Source organism: Macrobrachium rosenbergii, chromosome 48, assembly GCF_040412425.1.
Source record: "Macrobrachium rosenbergii isolate ZJJX-2024 chromosome 48, ASM4041242v1, whole genome shotgun sequence".
NCBI classification, from domain to species: Eukaryota; Metazoa; Arthropoda; class Malacostraca; order Decapoda; family Palaemonidae; genus Macrobrachium; species Macrobrachium rosenbergii.
Genome location: NC_089788.1, coordinates 73,049,151 through 73,071,745, shown reverse-complemented (window position 1 = coordinate 73,071,745; position 22,595 = coordinate 73,049,151). Strand labels below are relative to the sequence as shown.

Below are 22,595 nucleotides of genomic sequence, written 5' to 3'. Positions count from 1 at the left end.
TCTTACTTGAAAACGTATCCCACCATAACACAAGGTCATCTTACTTGAAAGGGGGACGTATCCCACCAAGGACGACGTATACACAAGGTCATCTTACTTGAAAGGGGGACGTATCCCACCAAGGACGACTTAAAATGAACTTGAAAATCTTTCCCGAAAGGCTTTAAAATATGACATAATGTTCTTGGAAGAGCGATAAACATAAGTGCATAACTTAAAAATTACGCTGGTAACAAGGCCTCAGCATAGGCGTAACTATAGGAGTCTACTAATGGTGGGTGGGGGGGCACCGAAAACGAATAACCATATTAATACCAGTGGATTCATACAATATCAATGACGATGAGCACATTCTCTCTCTCTCTCTCTCTCTCTCTCTCTCTCTCTCTAACAAAATTTGCGTTATGCATTAATGCAATATTTCTGAGAGTTTGTGTAAGATGTTCGCATATCCAGATGTCTTACCAACTGTTTATATGTCACTCATTCCTCTGACATTATTATTATTATTATTATTATTATTATTATTATTATTATTATTATTATTATTATACGTATATAACATTTTTGTATAATACAAAGGAAAGGTTGAGAAACCTTGCCTGAATGTCCGTGATTGTACCAAGGGTTCTACCAACAGACTGTCCATAGAACCATACAAGTATATTTAGTTCCAGGTTTTTACAGCTGTTTCAAGGTAATATACACATACTTCCGATTTTTATCTTTGATTTTTCTGAATGAAATTTAGGCTTTCAAGCCAAGCAATGGGGCACTTTCGGCCACTCAGCGCTGAGACAGTGAAAAGATGGAGTAGGAGTGGATGGACAGCAGAGTATATGAATTCCTGAACATAAAGGAAATCAAGTACAAGGCTCTAAAGTTGAAACTGGGAGAAAATCCCACCACCACCACCACACTAAGAAGTAATAGTTTGAGAGGCTGAACAGCAAGACTGAAGAAGCAGGAAGGGAGGTAGAGTAGAAGGCTAAAAAAGTGGGTGCAGCTAGGGGCCGAAGGGACGCTGCAAACACCCTACGGTACCCGACGTGAGGTGCACTGTTGGCTCCTATAAGGACTATATTGAAACAAATGTTATAACTTTCTCTGTATCGCCTCCTGAGTATATCCAGTGATTGTTTGTTCCTCTGACAAACTGAAATATATTGTGAGCGATTGGACCATTTAAGGAAGAACTAATCTTTCCCGAGTCCCAAGCTCATACACACACACACACACACACACACACACACACACATATATATATATATATATATATATATATATATATATATATATATATAGAAAACTGTCCTTCAAACACTCAGGGTTTGATAACTTAAAATACAAATAATTATATCATTAAAAGTGTTACAATCATCATTGTTATTTATTTTTATAATAACATTAATAACGATAATGCGTTTACCATTATTATTGTTATATTCAAGGCAAGATCGAAATACGAGTGTCTACTTAATGACAAAAGTAATAGATTACTGTAGTGATAAAAATAATAATAATAATAATAATAATAATAATAATAATAATAATAATAATAATAATAATAATAATAATAATAATAATAAAACGTTTACCTGAAATTTACACTTTTTACAGCAAAATAATTCTTCCAGAACCATTACTAACATATACACGTGGCTGCATATTTGAATAGGACCTACTTCCGGAGCAACTCATTCTAAGGAGTAAGAGTCATTTCCTCCTCGAGCTCACAGGCGCCATTGAGTCACCCTACCACTAGCACCAGAGCCCTGTTGTCAGTGGAAATGATAAGGTTTGTGACTGGTAACTTGAAGTAATGAGGAAAACCAAGTAATAACATCACGGAGAGTTCTTGTGGTTAAGTTCGACTTCTAGGACGAGACGAGCAGAAAATCGTTCCCAAAGTTCATCTCCTGACATTCATGAACGCGGCCTTTGATAAAGTGGCGACATATAAAAATGCCAACTTGTCATACGATAAATCAGGTGCGAAATGTTATGTAAGTGGGATGCGCGTACATGCCAAGTGTCCATTTCTATAAGTACTTTACATGTTGGAATTTTTAAGAACCATTTTGCAAATTTGGACTTTTCATCCTCACTTTGAGGGATTGCTTGACACAGTTATCTTGAACAACTTTACGACATAAGAGATTTAAATTGTCAGTTGAATTACCTCTCCGCGAATTGTACGTAACAATGACATATTTTTACTATAAGTCAAAGACTGTTTCCTATGCATTCAGAGAGTAATATCCACTCGTTCCGTGTATGTGTTTATCCAGCAGCAAGCCGTTTAATAAGTGAAAATCCATAATTGTGAGCAAAAACTATTATTTCAAAAAATAAAAAAAACGTAAAAATGACTGAAACAAATACATATACATTTTTGTAGCGTTTCACTTATTCCTCGTCACAGTATAGTGATTCGCCATAGTCAATAAGCCGTTTTCCTTGTAAAGGATAACTTCAGACGTGAAACAAGACAAAGTCATTGACATTTTGATTAAAATCGATATAGGGTCAGTCAGATTCCAAGTGACTGGTGGTGTAAAAGTGGTACTATTGCACTATCTGACCATTGCTTCCCTTTCAAGTACTCTAAGATCGCTAGGGTGGGGCTAATAAGGACTTTGTGCATGTCAAACGTCTCATTTTTACGTTTAAAAGTTTTCCCTTGCTCAAGTGAAATAAAAACAATGTCATTCATTTAAAGGTAATATCGAAGTCATATTTGACGGCAGATATGTTCCGTACAATCCTGATTTATCTCCATAAAAAAACGAAGATGTAGCCTATGGCATTAGTTTTGGGCGTCGCTGCCAAACCTCAGTTTCAAGTAAACTGTTTCGAACATTTTAAAATATTTCATATTAAAGAAACAACAACGGGGACCTTGTAATTACTGATAAATTGGTTTTCTCTCCTAAATGATGAACAAATCTAACCACGCAACCAATAAACAACTGCTGAAATGGAATACGTTTGATAACCAAATGGCTTGAAAAGCTATCCCCGCCGAACCATCCACTCAAATTTTGAGTGTTAATTAAACACATTACAGTATTATGATAAGAACTATTGTTTCATCAAGCACACAAAGAAACGAAAATCATCAAGAACAACCAAAATTTACTCAACGCCGTTTTTACAGAAAACGAAGTAACAGAAAATGACAGACCTCAGACGAAGCCACAAACAAGGGATTTAACCTCGACGGTGAGATTTAAAGGACAAATAGATCTGACAGCGCTGTATTCCTTTCCTGGCCCTGAGAGACTATTAATAACAAAGGCTATAATCAGTGACTTCAAATCCCCAATTACAAAAGTATACAGAATGGAAGTATTTTGGCCCTAGACCAAAATACTTTCATTCTACTAGGGCGTCGAGATTCTCTCGTATATTGCAGTGGTTTTTGAAGGCATGGATACGCTAGTAAAAATATATGTCCTAGGGCAGAGAAGCGACTATTGAAAGGATCTATGCCCCAGGGTTAATCCTGCTATACCCGAAGACGAGAGGATTCGTTTTCGAAGTGAGGGAATTCCCTATACGGCCTGGGTATAGGCCTATTGGGTAAGCAAGCGCCACAGGCATACCTAGCATTCTTGTTGCAAGTATTAATATCAATTTACATATATATATATATATATATATATATATATATATATATATATATATATATATATATATATATATATATATATATATATATATATATATATAAAAACGCACTGCAAAGTCGGCATCGACTTACACCTCTCTTGACAGCCTACAATGGCTCCCGTCACCGAAAGTCGTCGATCGATTCTAATTCTCACCTTCGGTGATATTCCCTTAGTAGAGCGAATTGGGTATTAAACATTTGAAGCTTAATGGTCTCGTATATGGACATGTCACGGTGTATGCGACAAAAATTCATATGTACTCATAAACAGATAGGCCTATACAGTTTACGTCACTGAATCCACGTGAGGAGAGTGAAAACCAGTTTTCACTCGTCATCTGACGTGGATTTAGTGATATTCTCAAACACTCCTTCCTTCGGGCTGCGTTGGATACAGTATATAAATGTATATAAATTTCTGAATCACACCAGGATCGAACCCAGGTCCTTCAACTGAAAGGCAAGGGCGCTGCCCACTAGACCATACAAGTAAAAGGAATTTGGAACCTGAGGGCACATGCACCCAAGGACTGCTTGCATACCAGCGTGTTTTTTTGCCCGGGTAATTCCTTGGGTGCAGCTGCCCTCAGCTACCTTTATCTTTTTGAATTGTATGGCCTAGTGGGCAGCGCCCTTGCCTTTCAATTGAAAGACCTGGGTTCGATCCTGATGCGAGTCAGAAATTTATTTCTGTTCCACACGTGATTGTTATTTCTATATGTATGTATTATATTATATATATATATATATATATATATATATATATATATATATATATATATATATACACACACAAACAATTTCTCTATTTCTGCATCCGTTCGGCAACCTAAAAATAAACCTATTCATACAGCGTTCAAACAGGCTAGTTCGTGCAGTGAGCGGCTGAGCGCACCAGGCCAAGAATATTCTGGCTATTCGTACCCGGATATCATTCGTTCATGTCCATTCGTGAATCCGCCCACAGCAACGACAGTCATAACATTATGTATGTTAGTCACTGCGTGACGATAACGTCATTCTCCTCGCCCTACGCTTATTTGATTTTATTTTTAATTTTTTGTTTGCTAACAAACAAAGGCATTCGTAATTGTCGTGTGAGGTTGTTCAGTCAATAAATAAATAAAAAAAAAAGTGGTAAGAATTAGAAGTAATCTTTCCTATCACTGCAGTTCAACTCTCCGACCGGCCAGTGAAGAATTAGAGGAATTTGTTTGTGGTGATAGAAATTCATTTCTCGTCATAATGTGGTTCGGATTCCACAATAAGCCGTAGGTCCCGTTGCTAGGTAACCAGTTGGTTCTTAGCCACATAAAATAAATCTAATCCTTCGGGCCAGCCCTAGGAGAGATCTGTTAATCAGCTCAGTGGTCTGGTTAAACTAAGATATACTTAACTTTTTCCTATCATTGCAAACACCTCCCATAAGTGAGTTGTTTGCAATGATATGATATATATATATATATATATATATATATATATATATATATATATATATATATATATATATATATATATATATATATTTTTTTCTTTTTTTTTTTTTTTTCTGGCATAGTCTTTTCTTCACTTTCATCATGGTCGTCGTTAGGGCTAATCTTGATTCACAATGGACTTAAATTCCAATACATGGCAGAATTCATTTAGAGAATTATCAGTAAACAAGAATTTTAATGAAATTTTTAAAAACTGAAAATTTTTTTTTTACAAACCTTATAGTTTTGGAAAAAAGATTATAAAACTTCTCAGGCCAACGCTCCTCTGTGAATATCCTGGCTCCCGAGAGAGGTCTGAAAGTCCCCAACCGTTCTGTGTCCAGTAAAATTTATACTGTGAAGTAAGACTGTCCTAGACTCCTTGAATCTTTCAAAGGGCGACAATGTCCCTCACTCCAAGTGCAGCCATCAGTGCCCAAACAGTTCATACTAGGCAGCTTTCTATATATATATATATATATATATATATATATATATATATATATATATATATATATATATATATATATATATAAATATAGTCTCGGCACTATTTTATTCTCTTCATCCGACGCTTTTTAAAATCTTAGCTTAATGATAAATAATATTGCCAAGACCAGGAAGAACATTCTTTATTGTATAAGCTTTCGAATAAAACAGTCATTAAAGGCTGAAAAAAAACTCAGACAAGGATGAAATCAATAAAATTTCAATAAAATGAGTTATCATAATAAATCTTCAGCAAAAATACTAACGAAATATAAAATGAACAAGTAAATACAAACTAAAAAGCAGAGACGTAAAAATAACGAAAAATTAAAAATATACAAACATAAAAATATGAAATTAAAAGTAAATGAAATGTAAAATAAACTACCATATTCAAAGTAAAATATTTAAAATCTTGAGTACAATTTAAAATACACGATAGCTAGTTGAATACCAGACGAGTTGTTGTTCAATTTCGGCTTCATCTTTTAACTAGTCAACAACATTGAAATTAAAACATCCATAATTGAAATAAAACTTCAGTACAGAAAACTAGGTCAGTGAAAGGATGGTCCTGTTCTTTTGTGTTCTTAATGACAGAAAAAAGGGTGGTTTGGAAAGGGAAACCTAGTTCCCGACTGGCTCAGACACAGAATTTTGGAACACGGAGGTCTTTCTATTAGAACTAGGTTTCCCTATATATAAACCACCCTTTTCTGCCATTAGAGAACATTCAGTTTACACAGGACCATCCTTTCACTGACCTGGATTTTCGAGGAACTGTCTTTTATTCAAATAGACTGACCTTTAATTTTTCTCGCTGACTATTAAAAAGATGAAATCGGAATTGAACAACAACTGTCTGATATTCAACTAGCTATCGTGGATTTATTGTAGGTACTGAATTAGGTCGTTAAATATTTTACTTTGTGAGTGGTAGTTTGTTTACATTTCACTTTAGTTTTAATTTCATATTTTTATGTTTGTGTTTTTAATTTTTCGTTATTTTGCTGTCTCACCCTTTTAGTTTGTATTTACTTGTTCATTTTATATATATCCTTAGTATTTTCCTGAAGATTGATTATGACAATTCATTTTATTGTGACAATATTGAACCATCCTTGTATATTTTCAATGATGAGGTTTTATGCCAAAAAGCTTGTACAATTCAAAGAATGTTCTTCCTGGTCTTACAATTATTATTTATCATTAAAAAGTGATATATATATATATATATATATATATATATATATATATATATATATATATATATATATATATATATATATATATATATATATATATATATATATATATATATAGCAGTAGGAAATTCCACTGCACGATTTAGGGCTCACTGGAGCCTTGCTGATTATGAAGCTTCATGAGTGTACTTCTTAATTTCAAATGAATCTTTTCTGTTTATCACTCTGCCTCTAATGAATCTTTCGTGCTCTGTATCATATTACAATATTTTTGTATTGAATATTTTGTATTCATTATTGTATTTCCATTGTATGTTTTGTGTTCACAATTGTATTTTAAATGCACCTTTTGTATTTCCATTGTATTTCTAGTGTTCCCAATTGTATTTCAACTGGATCTGTTGTATTTCCTTTGCATTTCTAGTGTTCCCAATTGTATTTCAACTGGATCTATTGTATTTCCATTGCATTTTTAGTGTTCCCAATTGTATTTCAACTGGATCTATTGTATTTCCATTGTATTTTTAGTGTTCCCAGTTATATTTTAAATGCACCTTTGTGTTTCCATTGTATTTCTAGTGTTCCCAATTGTATTTCAACTGGATCTGTTGTATTTCCTTTGCATTTCTAGTGTTCCCAATTGTATTTCAACTGGATCTGTTGTATTTCCATTCCACCTTTAGTGTTCCAATTGTATTTCAACTGGATCTACTGTATTTCCATTGCATTTTTAGTGTTCCCAATTGTATTTCAACTGGATCTATTGTATTTCCATTGTAATTTTAGTCTTCCCAATTATATTTTAAATGCACCTTTTGTGTTTCCATTGTATTTCTAGTGTTCCCAATTGATTTTGAACTAGATCTGTTGTATTTCCATTGCATTTCTAGTGTTCCCAATTGTATTTCAACTGGATCTATTGTATTTTCATTGTAATTTTAGTGTTCCCAACTTATATTTTAAATGCACCTGTTGTGTTTCCATTGCATTTTAGTGTTCCCAATTGATTTTGAACTAGATCTGTTGTATTTCCATTGTAATTTTAGTGTTCCCAATTGATTTTGAACTAGATCTGTTGTATTTTCATTGCAATTTTAGTGTTCCCAACTGTATTTCAACTGGATCTGTTGTATTTCCATTGCATTTTTGGTGTTCCCAATTGTATTCCAACTGGATCTTATGTGCTGACTACTTTTGGGCCTATTTCAACCTAGATGTTAAGGGTCAGCCTGTAAGGAAAAAGCAGAGAGATCTTACGACCCACATCTACGGATCCTGCATCACTAAGCAAAATATACCGATGATGAAGCTCCTTTCGTGGAATTCTGATGTAAGCTTTGAGGTGTCAGATGGAATTTGGGAAACATTGTGCTTTTCACAACCTAGCCCTCTTGGCGAACGAGCACGTCTACGAAGGGAAATGAAGTGTCAGCAAAACGATTTTCACTCACGGAGGAATTCGTTGCCGCAACTCCTTATTTTCATCGTTTCTCAGTTTCACGGAGAATGACGACTCACTTTATTTAGCAATTCCGTACTATTTGCAAAGCTGAGACGGACGGAAATGTTGGTATAATAAGCTCGATAAATGCACACAACGTTGAACCAGGCCAGCGGCATCGCAATGCATCGATGGAGTCAAAACTATCATTTGCATAGGCCTATAAATTCTTACACCTGAACAAAGACGGTGGTATTAACGACAACATACAATCATATGAATATGATAATGCCGATGACATAACTGTGTACATATGTATACATATGTATAAGGATTTCCTTAGTTTTCGTAAGGGTTTCCGAAGAATTGACGTAAATGCCAAAATTTCTTCGAACCTTGCTAAGAAAGTTGCGTAGCATAACGAAGGGTCGTGAAAGAAAACGGATCCGTACAATATTAGGGAGGACTCAAACTAAAGGCAATAATTAACGTTCAGGTATACCTGCGCAGAGCCCTCACAGTTTTCGTTTTCTGCTTGCGCAGGCGCACCTGAAATGTGGGAAAGCCATTTTTTTCCTCAAGTTTCTTACGTCCCAACTGCCAGGGGAGAGAATACCTTCCAGTCAGAAACAGAGTGCTGAGTTTGGTTAAATTTAGAAGTGTTCACACCTAAGTTTATGGTGTATCGTTTTTAATTGTTTTAATGACTGATAATGATTTCAGAATAAAATATATTCACAATTTTGCTATTACGTATATTGGTGATGGCTGAAAGTGGCTGCATCATTTGTTTAGAGCTTGAAGATTTCATGGAAATCTACAAGAACTAACCTTGTCTTTGGCAAGTTAGAGACAAAAAAAAGACTGATTTTCTATTGGGCAAGGATGATTATTTGTTGCTATTAGCAAGCCGTTTATTGCCAAAGCATCGTCTGATGAAAAAGACCTGAGCTAAAAAAAAAAAAAAAAGAACTACCGTTTGGTGAAGGTATGCCTGAACAGATATACCTGAACGTTAGTGGCGGCCTGTACTGGTGAAGGTATGCTTGAACAGGTCTGCCTGTGCAGATATGCCTGAACATTAGTGGTGGTCTTTATATAGGTATGTTGTGGTCAAGGTTGTCTTTCTTTCTTTAAATCTTCAACCGAAAACCCTTCTGACCAAAGTCAACAGACTATGATAGACCCAAGAGGGCTAACAAAGGGATTTCAGCCCGCAGAGAGAGAGACAGGGTATAGGAAAAGGTGATTAAATAAATATAGAAAAGGGAATGGAAAATAAAGCTTATACACCTGAAATTCAGGAGACGTCAGCAGAGAGCAGAAATGAATTTGCTCTTCTCTTAAATATTTGGAGATCAGAGGGCTCCACAACTGTACTAGGCAAACTATTCCACATGTTTATTGTAGCCAAGATAAAACTCATAGCAGACTGAGCAAATCGGACCAAAGACCTATTTTTCTTGAACCCACTGCAAACACTCCTCTGTAAACTCCTTAGTGGAGTGGCGCTTGAACAGTCCTGGTGTCCTTGGAGACAAAGGTCACTGATTTTATCGCACTAATAACGTAGACTATAATGATTTTACAGGCAAAATTCTAAAGCGTGCTGAGGCATCCGCCCCCCAACCCCCACCCCCCAAAAAAAAAAAAAAAAAAAAAGACGCTCTGTTCAAATCTTCACAGCAATGAGGAGAATCACTACAAAATTCTATTGCAACCACAGAACTGGTGAATCCCCTCAAAGGTATTATCATATACCAACATGCCCTGGACAGGCTATGTAGGTATTATAAAAATCAAGTAAAAAATGCGCCGAAGTGTCTTCGGCGCGATCGAGCTTTCTGTCCAGCCGCTACAGTGTATAATCAAGGACACCGAAAATATTGCTACCTTTCGGTGGTCTCGGTATAATGCTGTATGAGCCGTGGTCCATGAAACTTTAACCACGGCACGGTGGTTGCCTATCCTATCGTTGTCAAAACCACGATTATGGCTAACTTTGCCCTTAAATAAAATAAAAGCTACTGAGGCTACAGGGCTGCAATTTGGTATGTTTGATGATTGGAGGGTGGGTGATCAACATACCAATTTGCAGCCCTCTAGCCTCAGTAGTTTTTAAGATCTGAGGGCGGACAGAAAAAGTGCGGACGGGCAGACAAAGCCGGCACAATAGTTTTCCTTTACAGAAAACTAAAAGCAACGAACAAAGCAGTCTTGGATGCGCTATAATATTGGCAAATATTCTAAACATCCAACAAGATCAGTGAGAAAAATTGACATCGAAGTTAAGTGACAACTGTATCCCAGAACCATTAGTCACTCTGATACTAAGTAATAATTAGACAAAGTTCCAGAAAATTTGGAGAGTAGAAACCACTCCCCGAGTTTCAAAGATTTTATCAACGACAAATTACCTGACTCTGAGAAAGAAGAGGAAGACCCACCCAGTTTCAAGTTCATTTTCTGAGAACTTTTAAAGGGCTCCACTTGAACTCTGACTTGACCGGTCCAGGCGAGGACTTAGTTTCTTCTTTTGAAGATTTGGAAACGGTAAAAAATGTGACTGGTCATTATCGATTATCGATAAAATCTGAAAAACTGTGATATTTGGAAACAAACACACCATTACGTCACAAAAACTAGGGTAATATAGCAGGTCTCCATATAAACAAGCAATCCAGACCTTGACTTTTACTCGATTTTCTCATACTTAATCTCTAACGCCTATAGCCAGGCTTCAGGGGCGAAAAGTCGATCGCTTAAAATTATCACAACGACTAGGTTTGAAGACAATGACAAGACATATTGTGGATAATATACAATGTGAACCCGTATGACTTGTGAAAACAAAATTCAACGAAGATCTGATATGATCAGGAAGGGAGTTAAGTGAAGTTTACACAACAGAAACTGATCATATTAAAAACACTGTATTCCATTGCGCAATAATGTTGTTTCACAAGATACAGGTTCCCACTGCCATCAACTTTATTCAAAATCGTATGACTGCGCAGATATCTATGTTAGTAGTAGTAGTAGTAGTATAGTCCAAAGATCATTAACCTTTAGAACGCCACCTTCTTGATCCAGGCTAAATACTCTGGTCTTCGGACATTGGCATAAAGGCCTGGGTAATCTCTGTCGCCACAGCCATACCCCAGAGAGACGACTCCGGCCAAGGTGTAACGATTCCTTGCATCCTTGGAAACTATTGGCCCACCGGAATCGCCCTGTTTGGGGAAGAAGAAGAGATGGTCACAGTCGCTTAAGTCTGAATGAATGAAAGCTAGAAAAAAAGGAGAATAACAGCAGGCGACCTAAAATATTGCGATTATTATTATTATTATTATTCCGAAGATCAACCCCCATTCATACGGAACAAGCCTTCAGGGCCCAATGACTTGAAATTCAAACTTCCGAAGAATATGTTTTTGATCTGAATGAAGTTGAAGAAGATAATCAGAAATATAGGGAGACAAGATCTTTCATCACGAAAATAAAATAAGAAAAGAAATTACACAGCAATAAAATAAATATATCCACAGCTCTTCGAATTAAGTGTGATTACTTTAACAATAGTCATTAAAAAAAAAAAAAAAGACTTCAAAATCTTTTTCAACTTATGTTTTCAAAGACGTAGTATGACAACCAAAATAAGCTTCAGTAAATACTGTATTCTACAAGAAGCTGAAGCCCTTTACTAAAGAATAAACGTGAAAACACTCGAGTGCTTAGGCCTACCTGACAAGCATCCTTGCCTCCACTGACGTCTCCAGAACAGATGGACTCGGAGCCGATTCCACGAGGCCAAGTCGAGGCATAGTCGGCCAGAGTTTGGTAACTTTTGTCACACTGGCTCGTAGGGAACACCGTCACTTCTACTTCCAGCAGGGACGAGCTTCTAGCGCCCTCTGTCATAGGAGATTAATCCCGAGATTAAAAGGAAGCAAAGAGAGGCTAATGAAATAGTTTTGCAAAGAGAGGCTAATGAAATAATTTTGCACAGAGAGGCTAATGAAACAGTTTTGCAAAGAGAGGCTCATGAAATAGCTTTGCATAGAGAGGCTAATGAAATAGTTTTGCAAATGGAGGCTAATGAAATAGTTTTGCATAGAGAAGCTAATGAAACAGTTTTGCAGAGAGAGGCTCATGAAACAGTTTTGCAAAGAGAAGCTAATGAAATAGTTTTGCAAAGGAGGCAAATGAAACAGTTTTGCAAAGAGAGTCTAATGAAACAGTTTTGCAAAGAGAGGCAAATGAAACAGTTTTGCAAAGAGAGGCTAATAAAAATTTTGGCAAAGAGGAAAACAGTTTTGCAAAGAGAGGCTGAAATAGTTTTTGCAAAGAGAGGCTAATGAAATAGTTTTGCAAAGAGGGGCTAATAAAAATTTTGGCAAAGAAAACACTTTAGCAAAGAGAGGCTGAAATAGTTCTGCAAAGAGAGGCTAATGTTTTGGCAAAGAGAGGCAAATGGAACAGTTTTGCAAAGAGAGGCTAATGAAATAGTCTTGCAAAGAGAGGCTAATGGAAATTTTGGCAGTTTTTTGTAAAGAGAGGCTAATGAAATAGTTTTGCAAAGAGAGGCAAATGAAACAATTTTGCGAAGAGAAGATAATAAAATAGTTTTGAAGTATGAAAAGAACTCAGTTCAATAATTCTGAAACATAATGGGTCATAAAATTTAGACCAAAAGCCAAGCGCTGGGAGCTATGATGAGGTCATTTAGTGCTGAAAGGGAAACTGAGAGTTAAAAATTTAATGTCTGAAAGGTGTAACAGGAGGAAAGCCTCGCAGTTGCACTCTGAATCAATTGTTAGGAGAGGGTGGAGTAAAAAGTAAGACGCCAGAAAGAGAATATGGATGGAAGTATATTAAAACGAATGAAAGGGGTTGCAGCTAGGGGCCGAAGGGACGCCGCAAAGAACCTTAAGCAATGCCTAGAGGGTTCTGAAATATAATGCCCCATTTTTTTTTTATTTAGTTTTTAGTACATACAAACAAACACATGAAGTAGGATGGTATTATTTCCAGATTACTGGAGACTTGTGGCTATAGGTCATTTTTAGTTAAAAAAAAAATAAAATCTTATAAGAAACTGATCCTTACGGAATTGTGTGCTGCCCCATCCCGTCAAGGTCACTTTCTGGTTCTCTAAGTTTCTGCTGCTCTCTGCACCCCAGGGCAGACACACAGGACGAATGGAACTCTAAAAGAGAGAAAGAGAGAGAGATGCACATTTCCAGTTGCTTTATGTATACATTAAAAAGTCATGGAAAGATATCATGTTAAGGAATTATATATATATATATATATATATATATATATATATATATATATATATATATATATATATATATATATATATATATATATATATATATATATATATATATATATATATATATAAACAGATATTAGCCACAAATATTGTTTAATATCGAACTCAGTACACCCTGGGAATAATTTACACCAAAGAGGAAAAGTTATCAAAAAGTACTTCTGCACCAGCTGGGATTCGAACAGTGGCCTGGTTTAGAAACAACGACAGACAGTGACTTTGACCACTCAGCTATAATGAGAGAGATACAGTTAATACCGACTCTGCTGTACATATTCCTATCGAATTCAGGTTCTGTACTTAGAATCGATATCAACCCACCCCGCCTTTAATAGATAATTGGCAAGTTTGTGGAATATAGAATTTAGGCCAAAGGCCAAGCGCTGGGACCTACGAGGCCATTCAACGGTGAAAGGGAAACAGAGTAGAAAGGTTTGAAAGGCGTAACAGGAGGAAAACCTCAAAGCAGTTGCACTATGAAACGACTGTTAGGAGAAGGTGGATAGCAAGTTGGAAGAAAGAGATTATGAACGGAGGTACAGTAAAAGGAATGAAAGGGGTTGCAGCTAGGGGCCGAAGGGACGCCGCAAAGAGCCTCAGCTAGTGCCTACAATGCACCACGCGAGGTGCACTGACGGCACTAACCCCCTACGGGAATGAATAAATTTGTAACATTCAGCTACCAATGAATATTTGTCACTTAGACACGAACAACTTTTATCACCCTCACAAATATTGATAAATATAAAAGTAAGTGATTTAATTACTTAGATATTAATTTAACTACCATAATTCGATTCTCCGGCCGGCCAATGAAGAATCAGAGGAATTTATTTCTGGTGACAGAAACTCATTTCTCGTTATAATGTGGTTCGGATTCCACAATGAGCTGTAGGTCCCGTTGCTAGGTAACCAACTGGTTCTTAGCTACGTAAAATAAATCTAATCCTTCGGGCCAGCCCTAGGAGAGCTGTTAATCAGCTCAGTGGTCTGGTTAAACCAAGGTATACTTAACTTAACTGCAATAAACACTGATAATACCAACCGTGAATCCAACTGGTCGGTTGAGCTTCAAGAGAGCAAGGTCGTGGTAAGCCTGGGAAGAGGTGTAATCTGGGAAGACCACAGGACCACTCACAGTAAAGTCAACAGGATTGGCTCCATCGTTCGGGTCGTCATAATCGTGTTCACCCAGGCGCACGATATTCACTGTGCTTTAAGGCAGAGGAGCAAATCATACTTAGTATGTAATGTCAAAGTGCAAGCATTTTATCTGTTACTTGAGCATAGTGGTAAGTATTACGAGAAAATCATACTTAGTATATTATCTGACCTAAACACACTGGTAAATAAAAAAAAAAGACAATCATACTTAGTATGTAATTTTATTTGTCAAACATAGTGGTAAATATTATGAGAAAATCATACTTAGTATATTATCTATAAGCTAAACATACTGGTAAATATAAAAAGAAAATCATACTTAGTGTGTAATGTCAATGTAGGACCAATTTATTTATTATTTAAACATATTGGTGAATATAAAAAGAAATTCATACTTAGTATGTAATGTCAATGTGGGCCCATTTTATTTATTACTTAAACATTCTGGTAAAGATAAGAAAATCATACTTTGTATGTAATGCCAGTGTGAGCCCATTTTTCCTATAACTTAAACATACTGGTAAATATAATAAGAAAATCATACTTAGTTTGTAATGTCAATGTGGGCCCATTTCACCTATGACATAAACATACCGGTATAGATGAGAAAATCATATTTCTTACATAATGTCAATACGCCCCCATTTTATCTATGAATTGAACATACTAGTAAATATAAGAAAATCATACTTAGAAAAGTCAATGTGAGCCCATTTTACTCGTGACTTAAACACGCTGGTATATATTTGCAGTACAGTTTCATCTGACATATCAAACAAATGAAATACACTCACGCTGTACTGAAGCAGTGAGCGGCTGTCAGAACCCACTGGTTGTTGATCAGAGAGCCTGCACAGAACCAGTCCTTCTTTCGTGCGCTGTCTTCAAAGCCAAGTAACGCCTGGAACAAAGTTGTATGGTTTGTTTATCATAGTAAATAGAACGTCCCAATTAAGAGCATTTCTTAAATAACCGTGCAACAAAGGTCCGTTCAGTTTGGAAATGAATGTGAATATACTGTATGTCTTGGGATAAAACAATAAAGTTATGGAGTAAATACTCGGCAAGGAACGCCTCTGAAAGACTGCGAACGAAAATGGTGAGTTTTCTTAATTTTTATGCTTCAAATAATCTCCTTTTCCAACTAAAGGACATCCATGCATACCCTTACACATTAATAGAGTGAACAAAAGGGTGCTGAGGAATGTTAGAAACTACAGAATGGCAGAGTAATTATCTGGATAAACAAGTGGGAGTCATTTTGAGAAACAAAACAATTTTAACAATCTTTTCCAAGATTCATGTGCACAGATTTCTAGGATTATGAGATGCACTAAGTTCAAGTTGAATTTACATTTTCTAGGAGTGTTGTAGCACTTTTTTGAATGTTTATAACAAGGAATTATCATAGCCATGCTTAAATTAGCCAATAATAAAATACCACTTGGATAATCAAGCCACTGATGAAATTTTGATAATTTAGAACAAAGGGGACCTTAAACGAAGAAGAGTCTCAGGAAATGCACACACTATTTGCTTGAACCTTTAAAACCCTATATAATTTACTTCCATTTTTATCTATTTATTAATTTGTTAATTCATTTTCCTTTCTTTTTTCAATAAGTGAGATCTCTTCTTCCTGTACTCCCTCTTACTTCTTTCTCATGAACACCAAAATATTCTTTGGAAGCTTGAATTCCAAGTCACTGGCCCCTGTGGTGGGCTTGTCCCATATGAATAGGGTTCATCTTCTGAATAATAATAATAATAATAATAATAATAATAATAATAATAATAATAATAATAATAATAATAATAATAATAATAATAATAATAATAATAACAATAAAATAATAACAATAATAATAACAATAATAATAAAATAATAATAATAATAATAATAATAAAATAATAATAATAAAATAACAATAAAAATAAAATAATAATAAAATAATAATAATAATAATAATAATAATAATAATAATAATAATAATAAAATAAAATAACAATAATAATAATAATAATAATAATAATAATAATAATAATAATAATATTATAATAATAATAATGAAAAAACATAAATAATAATAATTCACCACATACCATCCACGGCCAAGAGGAGCGGAACGAGGGTATACCACCAACAACCGCAAGTTGTACATCGAATCGAAGCCCCGTCTCCTTCGCTGCTTGGGCCTGGTTTATGCGCGCGATTGCCTGCTCTCTGGATGCCTGGATGCGTATGTCCCCGACCTGAGGCACGGCAGCCCCGCATTCTGGAATGAGAGAGAATATTGACAATCATAATAATAATAAAAAAACACTTTCTTAGATCTCAACTGAGTTAAACTGTGAAACCGATGGTCATCGATGCATTTAGTGAAAAGAGTACTTTGCTAACATCTCCCGGGATGAACGTCACAACAAACAAAATCTCACGGGGATGAAAGTCGAAACAAACATCTCCCGGGAATGAGAGTCAAAACAAACATCTCACGGGGATGAAAGTCCAAACAAACATCTCACGGGGATGAAAGTCAAAACAAACATCTCACGGGGATGAAAGTCAAAACAATCTAACATCTCACGGGGATGAAAGTCAAAACAAACATCGCACGGGGATGAAAGTCAAAACAATAAAACATCTCACGGGGATGAAATTCAAAACAAACATCGCACGGGGATGAAAGTCAAAACAAACAACATCGCACTGGGATGAAAGTCAAAACAAACAAAATCTCACGGGAATGAAAGTCAAAACAAACATCTCACTGGGATGGAAGTCAAAACAACAAAATGTCACGGGAATGAAGGACAAAGCAAACAAAATCTCACTGGGATGAAAGTCAAAACAAACAAAATCTCACAGGATGAAAGTCAAAACAAACATCTCACGGGGATGAAAGTCAAAACAAACAAAATCTCACGGGGATGAAAGTCAAAACAAACAAAATCTCACTGGGATGAAAGTCAAAACAAACAAAATCTCACGGGGATGAAAGTAAAAACAAACAAAATCTCACGGGGATGAAAGTCAAAACAAACAAAATCTCACGAGGATGAAAGTCAAAACAAACAAAATCTCACGGGGATGAAAGTCGAAACAAACAAAATCTCACGGGGATGAAAGTCAAAACAAACAAAATCTCACTGAAAGTCATAACAAACAAAATCTCACGGGATGAAAGTCAAAACAAACAAAATCTCACTGGGATGAAAGTCAAAACAAACAAAATGACAAGGGGATGAAAGTCGAAACAAACAAAATCTCACGGGGATGAAAGTCAAAACAAACAAAATCTCACGGGGATGAAAGTCAAAACAAACAAAATCTCACGGGGATGAAAGTCAAAACAAACAAAATCTCACGGGGATGAAAGTCAAAACAAACAAAATCTCACGGGAATGAATGTCAAAACAAACAAAATCTCACGGGGATGAAAGTCAAAACAAACATCTCACGGGGATGAAAGTCAAAACAAACAAAATGACAAGGGGATGAAGGTCAAAACAAACAAAATCTCACGGGGATGAAAGTCAAAACAAACAAAATCTCACGGGGATGAAAGTCAAAACAAACAAAATCTCACGGGGATGAAAGTCAAAACAAACAAAATCTCACGGGGATGAAAGTCAAAACAAACAAAATCTCACGGGGACGAAATTCAAAACAAAATCTCACGGGGATGAAAGTTAAAATTCCTCATCATTCTGTAAATTTGTCAGATTATCTCACTTGCACTTCGTCATTTACACCCTTTTCTAAATTCTTCTGTAAAAAAAAATACATATATTAATAAATGATATTTTCGTGAGGTTGTCTCCTTTACATTTAAGGGAAGAAATAACTAAGTGATTATATAAAAAAAGATATATATAATTGAGGCACATTTCTCTGATACGCGCAACACGACTCACAAGAAAAGAAATAAATGTAATACTGGGAAAAAGTCCACCGGAAAGCGTTAGCCTTGGGGAAACCATATTTCCGGAAACAAAATGTTCTGAATTGTACTCACCAACGGGTGGGGAAGGCTCCGATATGTCAGTCTGTGGCTGGGGAGTCACTCCTACACCATCTGGTAAAAAAGACAAAGTTTATTACGGATAACAAAACTACTGACATTAATATGTACTGCATCTATCTACTCATATATTTTTTTACTCTAAGTGGAGCCCCAGGAAAGTCCTGTACGTTTATAAGTGGTGTTGCAATCACACGCCATTTACCTCATTCCCATTTCTTTCTACACTTGAATATATATTTTGTGACATGATTATATTTCACTTTGTTTCTGTTCTACTGCTTCCAATAACGATCTCTTCCTATTCAGCGATTTCAAAGCCCATTAACACTATAATGCAAGGCAGAGTAATTAAGAGAGCATTCAACAACAAAATAACCTATAGGCGATATTGTACATCCAAAATAAGAGAAAAGTGTCCTCCTATAGGTCACATTTATAACAAGTAAAAAATGCGCTATATAAAACCGTCAGCTAGCCTACGACTGGCCAGCACTCAGTCGCTCCCCAGACGCGGTCAAGTAAATCCAGAAAGAGCTGCCAGACGCACGATCCACGACTAACCTTTACCTCAAATAAAATAAAAACTATTGAGGCTAGAGGTTTGCAATCTGGTATGTTTGATGATGGGAGGATGGATGATAAACATACCAATTTGCAGCCCTCTAGCCCCAGTAGTTTTCAAGATCTGAGGGCGGATAGAAAAAGTGCGGATGGACAGACAAAGTGGTTTTCTTTTACAGAAAGCCAAGAACACCCGTGACCTGGAATTTAATCTTCACCACAAGTGAAAACAGGGCATTAAGGACAAAAATGCTGTTCTGTTCCCGAGCAGTTTAGTTATTTCTAGGTACCTAAATCTTATCTCTCTTTTCACCCTAACCTTATTGTATGTCTTAGCGGATGACTGTATATTTAAGCTTAAAACTGTTGTTTATGTGGATTTATTTCAAAGACTTAAAGGAAACGTCGCAGCCGCAGCTGATGAATCATCCAAGACATCATTAAATTTTGCCGACGCTTATTTCCGTTGATGTGGACGCCCAAAAGAGTGATGGTGGGGGTGGGGGTGGGGGCGGGGGCAGTGGGAAGGGGGATCTCTTACCTGCTGGACAGCAGACAATCGGGTTCCTTCTGTTGAAACCGCCACAGAAGACGGGGAAGGAAACCCGGTTTTTGAGGTTTTCGAGAACGATCGGGCACTGAGTGATATCTCTGCATATTCCCTGCACTCCTCCACGGAACTGGCAACTTCCTGTAATTGCAAAAATGACGTTGAACTAGAAAAAAAAAAATGGTAACTGTAAAGGAAAATGGTAAATAAACATGAGACGGCCGCACGAAGATATCGTTCAACGTAAATTTTTGGGCTAAACAACAGTATAGAAAAGGGTTTATACATTATAATGCAGTTCAGATGAGATAATGGGACATTTACATTTTTTGTTTATGTTTTTACGTCCATCCCCGAGGGGCCGGTACCAAAACACGGCGGAAGCTCCAGGGGGCGCCTTGTTTAGGACCAGCCCCTCGGGGATGAAAGCAAAAATACAAACAAAAGACGGTAGAGTTCTCAGATTCTCTCACTTGCACTTGCACTATACACACCCTTTTCTACATTCTCCAGTATATAAAAACATTTTATTAACAAGCGACATCTTCGTGAGGCCGTCTCCGTTACATTTGCCGAAAGAAAAAGACAAAAGAATATATAATTAAAAAGACAAAAGAATATATAAAAAGACAATATATATAATTGAGAAACGAGTCACATTTCTCTGATATGCGTAACAAAACTGATAAGAACTGAATGTAACATTTCGAAAAAGTCGTTTGGAAAGTGTCAGAAAAAATGACCTTGAAAACAAAAATGATTCTTATATGATCTGTTGTAATCACTGACGTGAAATGAATCTTTTATCGCAAGAACTTGGACGAGAATAAATAAAGATTCCTGGGATTTGTAGAGGGAAGTTCGTTGAGAATAAGAAATTAATAATGACAGGATGAACAATAAGACAACTTCTCTCAATGGTGAAGTTGGAGACGTAGGAAGTGAAACAGGAACTTCAAGGCGAAAATATTTGAAAATCTGGTCAAGTATTTGACTTGCAAAAAGGAAAAAGTCATGAGCTAGAAGCGTCTCGTTCGGAGAGAACCTGTTCGAGAAACACCACTTCTGAGAGAGAGAGAGAGAGAGAGAGAGAGAGAGAGAGAGAGAGAGAGAGAGAGAGAGAGAGAGAGAGAGAGAGAGAGGTTAAAATATTGTTTTTTTAATATTTGCCTTCCTCGTCATCATAATGAAAATAAGCATTGTTATCATGAATCATTATATATAGATAGATAGACAGATAGATAGATAGATGAACAGATAGATAGATATAATTGCTTTATGTTAACAACCTTTCTCTAATGCCATTCAGAATTTAACAGGAAATCTGCTGTCAGCTATAGTGTTTATCGTTTAAGAACGTGCTTAATTAAAAAAGTAATGGCTTGTTATATAAGAATGCTTGCTCATTTTGAATAAAAATGAATGATCATAACGACTCCATTCACTCAACGCTTCCTCATATTTATACTAAAAATATGTCAGTTCACAATGACGCCGTTAGATTTTCACATTCTGAATAATAATAATAATAATAATAATAATAATAATAATAATAATACTGACTCTGCGCGGAAACTCTCGAGACGAGAAGCAGCCAGCCGACCAACGGAAGAACGTGACGTGAGATTGAAGACGCCACACCAACCATCTTGATTTAATCCCTTATTCTCAAATTCTCACTCTTATGTCCTTTCCACACACACAACGAACTCAACGACTGCGATCTCACAGTTATCGAACGTTCTGGCTTTTCATGAAAGACTGAGGGAAGTTAAACAAGACTGTCACAGTTATATACAAGTCTGTTTTTGTTCTTCCGTAGGCCAAGCGCGAGGGAAAACGAGTTGCCACGTTGCCATTAAACGTAGAGCAGTTCTATTCATACCATACGAATCAAGGACAAAGTATATTACCGGGACCAGACAGCCAAAACTACTCTGGAACGCCGTTTCGGAAAAGGTGACTCGAAAATCGCAAAATATCTAAAAGAAAACATGATTTTGAATGAATCGCACCTGGCAACTGCGAGAAGCGGCGGTACCGGTTTTCCGTTTCGACTGGAGCGGAGAAAATTCTTGGAGGAGGACCAAGTTTGCAGCAACTGGGAGCCTCCTCTTCCTAATATTTCCCCTGGGGGCTCAAAATGTAAACCTTTCCTATAGATAAGGATAAAGGAAGTAACTCCTATGGATAAGGGTAAATCAAGTATTTCCTGTGGATAAGGATAAACGAAGTCATTCTGAAAGACGTGAGTAAACAAAATAATTCTTAGAGATTAGGGTAAGCAAAGTACTTCCTATAGATAACGGTAATCAAGTAATTTTTAAAGATAAGGATAAACAAAGTAATTCCTACAGACAAGGATAAACAAAGTAATTCCTACAGCTAAGGATAAACAAAGTAATTCCTACAGACATGGATAAACAAAGTAATTCCTATAGAAAAGGATAAACAAATCAGGAACGATAACAAAACGAATTTATACTGTACAACAACACGCACCTATCGTAGGTGTAATAATAATAATAATAATAATAATAATAATAATAATAAAAAACTACTACTATTATTACTCATTCTGCTACTGCAGGAATTTATTAGCAATAATGATTATAATAATAATAAAACTACCATTACTATTACTATTATATTTACAGATTCTAAC

General features: G+C 36.1%; 1 protein-coding gene across 2 annotated transcripts; it reads right to left on the bottom strand.

Annotated features, from left to right (window-relative positions):
- Positions 1-11,096: 11,096 nt before the first annotated feature.
- Positions 11,097-21,734, bottom strand: LOC136831530 (venom protease-like). 2 transcript variants are annotated; one of them, XM_067092100.1, is made up of 9 exons: positions 21,494-21,734; positions 19,922-20,071; positions 18,811-18,870; positions 16,895-17,067; positions 15,586-15,692; positions 14,673-14,841; positions 13,396-13,495; positions 12,031-12,200; positions 11,097-11,519 (listed from the first exon to the last, which is right to left on the bottom strand). In XM_067092100.1, exons 1-9 carry the CDS (start codon positions 21,576-21,578, stop codon positions 11,355-11,357), a joined length of 1,179 nt encoding a protein of 392 aa, XP_066948201.1. In that variant the 5' UTR covers positions 21,579-21,734; the 3' UTR covers positions 11,097-11,354. The 2 variants fall into 2 exon arrangements, with proteins under 2 accessions (XP_066948201.1, XP_066948202.1); XM_067092101.1 differs by lacking the exon at positions 18,811-18,870 and having other exon boundaries at positions 21,494-21,712.
- Positions 21,735-22,595: the final 861 nt, after the last annotated feature.

Coding starts and splice junctions, on each gene's coding strand:
- LOC136831530 (XM_067092100.1), bottom strand. CDS start 21,578: ATGGTTGGTGTGGCGTCTTCAATCTCACGTCACGTTCTTCCGTTGGTC. Junction 20,072..21,493: donor CTCGAGAGTTTCCGCGCAGA/GTCAGTATTATT, acceptor TTGCAATTACAG/GAAGTTGCCAGTTCCGTGGA. Junction 18,871..19,921: donor GATTGTCTGCTGTCCAGCAG/GTAAGAGATCCC, acceptor CTTTTTTACCAG/ATGGTGTAGGAGTGACTCCC.